General features: G+C 38.2%; 2 protein-coding genes across 2 annotated transcripts; both read right to left on the reverse strand.

Moving 5' to 3' along the window:
* Positions 1-292: 292 nt before the first annotated feature.
* On the reverse strand, positions 293-3,957 carry LOC146526703 (uncharacterized). The gene is made up of 5 exons (XM_085206038.1): positions 3,651-3,957; positions 2,130-3,011; positions 1,083-1,970; positions 593-643; positions 293-306 (listed from the first exon to the last, which is right to left on the reverse strand). Exons 1-5 carry the CDS (start codon positions 3,955-3,957, stop codon positions 293-295), a joined length of 2,142 nt encoding a protein of 713 aa, XP_085062164.1.
* A 330-nt stretch (positions 3,958-4,287) lies between these two features.
* On the reverse strand, positions 4,288-5,925 carry LOC146526704 (uncharacterized). The gene has a single exon (XM_085205987.1). It carries the CDS (start codon positions 5,777-5,779, stop codon positions 4,385-4,387), a length of 1,395 nt encoding a protein of 464 aa, XP_085062113.1. The 5' UTR covers positions 5,780-5,925; the 3' UTR covers positions 4,288-4,384.
* Between the last annotated feature and the right edge of the window lie 1,400 nt (positions 5,926-7,325).

The raw sequence follows: 7,325 nt of genomic DNA on the forward strand, positions 1-7,325 counted from the left end.
TGTTATTATCAGATTTACCAGTCTAAAGATACGCTCCAACGTTTGGAATGCAAAAACATCACTAAAAGGCACTAAAATTACTATGACTGAATTTTTAACGAAATCGCGTCAGGAAGTGTTCTTAGCGGCCCGTAAACACTTCGGTATTAGAAAATGCTGGTCTGCCGACGGCATGATAGTAATACTACTTAACAACAAATCACGAGTCAAGATTTCCTCTGTGCATGAACTTAATAGTTTAATAGAACAAAATCCACTCCTAAAGTCCGCCGTCAATAACTAGCCGCATATCTTATTTGTTACCACCTTAAATTAGTAGGCTTATATGTGATAACTTGTGTAGTCATCTATTCGTTGATCATTCTCACTTTTTTTTTTGTGTGTTCTAATTGTAGGGTACATCTTTTTATTCTTAGCCGATATATTTTTTTAAAATACTTATGTTAAACTGTTTTTTTTTGTAATAATCTTGTTGTTGTTGTTCTTTAATTATGGCGATCCGAGCGTGCCAGTTCAGCACTAATCACTTCGCCAATGTCACGTTGAATGGAAAACACACAAAGGAGAGTGTACGGTAAAGAGACAATATTACGCAATAGTAGATGCACGTTAAAAAAAGATCCAGCTAAGATACTGCCTTCACCTATAAGATAAACAAAAATTATACACAATATATACATAATAAAGGGTTAGTAATAGATTATATTTTACAAAATTGTTAGCTTATACTATAATATTATTAGATCTAATATATTTACATAAGAATTTACACAAAGGAGTATATACAAACATTAACAGACACTGAACATTAAGGGGACGGGGAACTATATGAGGAAGGACATCATACAAGGGACGAATTAACTTTGGACATGTGAAAAGGATATGGGAAGGGGAACCTTCGTCCAGGCCACACTCACACAGTGAGTGGTCCCTGACCCTGATCTTAGCTAGGTGAACAGGTGTACATGCATGCCCAAGGCGCAAACGACAAATAGTTGATATAATCCTCCGTTCAGCAAATTTTTGAGAAAAAAACCATGGTCGCCTTGGGATATTGGGTTGGATAGTAGCATAATACTTACCTTTCTGAGTTTTTGTTAATTCATAGAATTCAGACCAGGACACATCCAAGTGAGTTAATGCAAGAGACAACAAATCCTGGGCCGAAATAAAAAAGTTATCTAAATTACCACACTGGATGGCCAATTTTGCGCAAGAGTCTGCAGATTCATTCCCACTGATTCCAGAATGCCCTGGAATCCATGCCAAAGTAACATCCAAGCCCTTTAGATAACATGAGTACAGTTCTTCACGAATCCTTAAAATAATTGAAGACCTTAATTTACTATGAAATGGATTTCTCTTGATAGCCAATATGCAACTTAATGAGTCTGTAAGTATGACAGTCTGTTTGAAGTTGTGGGAGAATGTGAACCGGATTGCTTCTAACAAAGCAACAGCCTCTCCAGTAAACACAGATGATTCGGGAGGACATTTAAATTGTAATATAATTTTGAATTTTGGTATCCAGCATGCTGCACCAACACAGCTTTCCTTAGAAAGCTTTGATGCATCTGTAAAGATGAGGATATGGTTTGAAAAATTTTCATTTACTATGGCTTGAAATTTAGTGTTGGTGTCAACAGCTCCCTTGGTTAGGCCAAGATTAGTGATGACAGTAGGATGGTGTACTAGGGCCTTATAAGGCGTGCGGAATAAAGGATTAGATGGAAAAGATGACAAGGGATGAGGAAGAGAGGTAAATTTAAGGAAACTATTGAGCAAGTAAGGGAGAGGCCTGCCTCGAGGGATGAGGTCCGCTAAATCAGATAGCTTAGGCCATAGGGGATGGGAAGAAAGCTGTAACATTTTACCAACAAACCGATCAGATAGGAATTGTCGACGGATAGGAAAAGGCGGATCTACACATTCCACCTGCAGTGCGTTGGTGGGGGAAGACTTCATTGCACCTATAATAATTCTTAGGCATTTGTATTGAATTTTATTGAGTTTCTCAGTAGCAACTTTGTTAAAGGGGTCTAAAACAAATAATCCATAGTCAATGTGACTACGGATTATGGCATTGTACAGTAGTTTAAGAGTATATGGGTGTGCACCCCACCACACACCAGACACCGCTCTCAAAGCATTGATGCCGCTTTCACATTTTTTACTGATATGTTCGGCATGGGCAATTCCGTTCAGTCTTTTATCAAGAACCATGCCTAAGAATTTAACATTTTCTGCTAATTGAATAGTACTATTACCGCAAACTATTTGGAAATCAGGAGTTACTCTCTTTTTGGTAAACACTACCGCCCGGCACTTTGCTACTGATAGTGCCAAGCCATGATTGGAGAGCCACTGGTTTAGATAGTGCAAAGCAGTATTTAAACGATAAGTTATATCCTCCACAGATTTTGAGCTGTAGTAAAGGACGATGTCATCAGCATACTGAAGAATGTTACAAAAACTATTGACAGACAATTCAAGGTCATGAGTGTATACATTATACAGCAGAGGACTGAGAGCTGAACCTTGAGGCAAACCTTGCCAGACAAGTCTGGGAGGTATAGTAAGAAGTGGATGCTTTACAGATATTGATCTACCAGTCAGCAGATTACATATGAAATGAGTCATCCTCGGCGGAATACTCAGCTGATGCAATTTTTGCCTGAGTACCGGAAGAAGAACATTGTCATATGCAGACGCAACATCTAGAAAAACACCAACCAAATACTCTCCTTTGGCATATGCTCGTCGAATGTCTGTAGTAAAAACACTGAGACTATCTGTAGTACTTAACCCCTTTCTGAAGCCAAATTGAGAGGGTGCTAAGATATTTCTGCTTTCCACTGTCCACTCCAAACGATTTTTTAAAAGCCGTTCCATAATTTTTGATAAAGCAGATGCTAGGGCAATGGGTCTGTATGAATTAGGGTCAGAGGGACATTTTCCAGGTTTTAGGATGGGAATAACAATTTGGGATTTCCAGGATTCCGGAATGATACCTGATTGAAAGATGTTGTTAATCAAATTTAAAAAATGTAGCTTAGACTTCTCATTTAGTCTAGCAATAAAAGAGTAAGAGACACAATCCTCGCCTGGGCTAGTGTCTCTTAAATCCGTTAAGACGTTATTGAGTTCTTCGAATGAAAAACAAGCATCCATGTCGTCCAAAGTTTCAATCAGAGGGGATATAAATAAATCATGGGATGGAACAAAAGGAGGTGCCAGTTTGTTTGCAAAATTATTAAGCCATAAAGAGGGATTGTTGGAATTAAGACTAGGAGCATTGTTAAGAGAACGGCGAAATCTCTTAACATTTGTCCATACAAGGGAAGGAGGGGAACGTGGATCAAGGGATTCACAAAAATTAACCCATCCAAGTTTTTTCTTTTTCCCAACCATTCTTCGAAACTTCGCGTCATTGCGTGTATACTCAGTGTAATTCTCCATAGTCATACAGGCTGTGTATGACTCCTCGGCAGATGTTCGCCGATTGACAGAATCAGAGCATTCCTGATCCCACCAGGGATTGAAATGCATCCAATTCTGAATGGAGTGTTTTTTAGGGATATGAGAGTCAGCTGCAGATAAAATGGCAGAGACAAACCGATCATAGCAAAGAATGATATTCTCAAAATTACCAGACTCAGGAAGATTGTCAAGCATGCAATCCACAGAGTTAGCATACTCAATCCAGTTAGCTTTTTTAAGATTATATTTAGGTGGAGTATTAGGAATGGGAGCAGAAGGAAGTCTATTATACAAAGAAAGTAAAATAGGGAAGTGGTCACTACCATGGGTGGAAGGAAGAACAGACCATGATAGCTGGGAAGCAAGAGAAGGAGACGATAGGGAAAGGTCAACAGCTGTCCTTGGATTCTGGTTTGGATAAACCCTACGAGTCGGTGAGCCATCATTGAGAATGCATAGAGATACATCATCAATCATGTCTACCAACGAAGGAGAAAATCCATCACAGTAATAACACCCCCACAAAGTGTGATGAGTGTTAAAATCTCCCAGGACAAGCACAGGGCTAGGAAGCGAAGAGATGACAGACTTAAGCTCAAGGAAAAGAGAGGAAGAAGGATGTGGAATATAAACTGATAGAAAGGAGATATTGGAAGCCCTCACAGCAACAGCATTAATCTGTTGACTATGAGGGGGGAGAGGAATAAGGGAGTAGGGTGAGGAGTGCTGGATAAGGATTGCACTACCTCCATACCCATCATTTCTGTCCTCCCTTAAACAGGAGAACCCCGGCACCCTGAACCGGGAACCAGGGACCAACCATGTTTCTGAGAGGGCAATAATGGCAGGTTTATGCAGTGAAATAATATGAAGTAATTCATGCTTTTTAGCACGAATACTTTTACTATTCCATTGCAAAATGGTCAGTGGAGCCATTGTTGAGTGTATTAAGGATATTGAGTAAATTAAAGGCAACGTTGGACGGTATAGGAAGCTCGTTGGCTGTTGAGATTATGCTTATAAGTGTTTTAGTTAAAGCAATCAACAGATCCTTACTAGACTCTGTTGAACTGCCAACACCTTGATTAATACTTTCATTCAAGGCACAGCCATTAGGAAGAGATGAAGGACAATTTTCAGTTATGGATTGGTGAGCCTGTCTGTCATATCCCTTTGCTAGAGGAGCGCGGGGACGAGGAGCTTGGAAAACAGTCTTGCGGTATGATTTGTAAGGAGTGACTGGGGCTGAGACTTTTTGTGATTGGGAGTATGAGTGAATAGGAGGGGAAAATACTGCTTTTGCAATATCGGAATAGGATCGTTGGACAGGAGGAAAACGAGAGGATGCCTCCATATAAGAAATACATTCCTGCGACATCGTAATTTTGATGGATTGTTGTCTTGCAAACTCAGGACAATCCTTGTCAGTGGCAAAATGCTTGCTATCACAAAATAAGCACTTAGAATTTTCTTTAAGTATGTCACAAGAATCACCACAGTGAGACTTGCCACACCTGTAACACCTAGGCTGAGATCTACATTGTAATTTTATATGTCCAAATCGGCAGCAATTTAAGCACTGGATGGTAGGAAATTTATAGGGTTCGACGGGAAGGGAGGAATGATAGGAATAGACCCTTTCTGGCAGCACTTGTCCACGGAATGTGACTACAACCGACTGAGTCGGAACCCATGTAGTCACACCCTCACTAACACACTTTCTATTCAAACGTCTCGCTTTCAAAACCTGACCACATCCAGCGGGAAATTCTAGAGATTCAACTAGCTCATCTAAAGAGAAGTCAACTGGAACCTCTCTTACAATACCCATTCTTGAAATGTTGAAAGTTGGGATAATTGCCACATACTTACATAGACTAAGAATAGGGTTTAATAGAAAAGAATTCGCTGCAGTAGCATTTGAGAATTGGATGCTAATTTTGTTACGCCCAACATTTTTAATTCCATCCTTGGTAATATCAGTTATCTTATTTTTGTGAAGAAACTGACCAAATTTAATTGCTCTAATTGAAGTTCCAGCTGCAGGATCAGGGATTTCTCTCGACACATACACTAAGAAAGGGCCTTTGTCGGAATCAATATATGTTTTTGGGACATCAGATAGTGAAGGGTGTACATAAAGGTTTTGGATAGAGGGTGTAGCAGTTGAAGGGTCAAAGATTGTTTTTTTAATAAAAGTTTCATTATCTGGAGATGCCTCTCCACCTTGCCTTTTTCTGGAAGCTGTCTGTATATCACCGCCCGGATCAGGGGGATCAGGTGGGCGATCAGGATCCATATTAAATTTACATAAACTAACCTACCTTATACTACGACTAATCTAAATACAAAACAACACAAACACTCACTACAACCAAACACCTTTTCTATAGATATCTTTTAACAACTTGCAATTTTTTTCACTTTAAAATAGAATACTAAAACAAGATACTCTCACTAACACGTGTGTCAGCCAAAACAAACGTCAGCGAAAACTGTAATAATCTTGCTTGTTTACTTTGTAATTTACATCACGTATATATCTGACATGTGTCATTTTGTTATAGAATAGAAATTATACAGATAACATTAGTAAGTTAATTGTCTTTGTGTATTGCAGATTGTTTATGTATTATTTTTCTTAAGTCCTTTGGTAAATTGTAGTTTTGTTTTTTTTTTAATAATCTTTTATCTAATGTAATGTCTAGTGTATATAATCTTATTTTTTTTTATATAGTCAACTTGTGCACGTGGATTTTCTGTGTCATTTGTTATAGTTTAAATTATATTACATTCATATTTATATTTTAATTTATTTATATATAATATTTTATATATATATATATTTTTATTTATAGTATATTTTTTTTTATATAGTATATAATAATGGATATTGACGATGAATTCTTCTCTTGCTCATCTAGCAATAACTATGACAGTACTGTTAGTAGTCACTCGTCTTTTTCAGATACTGAAACACTTGCTGACAAGCTGTCTAATATTTTCATCACTCCTTCCTCTCTATCCTTGGTGCATATAAACGCGCAGAGTATACCTGCTCACTATATCGATCTTCTCACATCCTTTGACTCCAGCATAGTCGATTGTATACTTATTTCTGAGACCTGGCTAAAACCATCCCTTTCGTCCTCTTGCTATTCCTTACCGGGTTATCAGTTATTCCGTAATGATCGCACTGAACGTGGTGGTGGTGGCGTTGGTATTTACCTTCGTAACCATATTCCCGCCAGTGTAGTCTCTTGCTCCGCTCCTCATCCTAATGGTTCTCTAGAATATCTTTTTTTAGAATTGAAATTGCGTCACACCAAAGTTCTTATTGGAGTCCTGTACTCCCCGAATGACCAAATCAATTACTTTAGCACTTTAGACAATATTCTTGAGAACCTCCGACCTCAATATGAACATGTCATATGTATGGGCGATTTAAATACCTGCCTGTTAAAAAATGATCGAAGGACTCATTTATTAAAAGATATAAATGATTCCTATAATTTATTCCTCCTAACTATGTCTTCTCCTACCCATTATTTTCCTAACTGCAGGCCTTCCCTTATTGATCTTATTTCTGTCTCTAACCCTACTTTCGTCACTTCTTATGGCCAAATGTCCGCTCCTTTTTCCTTTTATGACCTAATCTATCTTTCCTATAAACTACGCCCACCTAGAATTAAAGGCAAAATCCATTTTCAGCGCAATTTTAGGCATATGGACGTTGAACGCCTAAAGGATGATTTGAGGAACATCAACTGGTCTCCCATATTGTCCTCAAACAATATTGACTTTATGGTGGAATCATTAACTACTGAACTGATTAATATTTACAA

This window comes from Heliconius melpomene, chromosome 21, assembly GCF_056956725.1.
Source record: "Heliconius melpomene rosina isolate 202511_hmr_F chromosome 21, ASM5695672v1, whole genome shotgun sequence".
NCBI classification, from domain to species: domain Eukaryota; kingdom Metazoa; phylum Arthropoda; class Insecta; order Lepidoptera; family Nymphalidae; genus Heliconius; species Heliconius melpomene.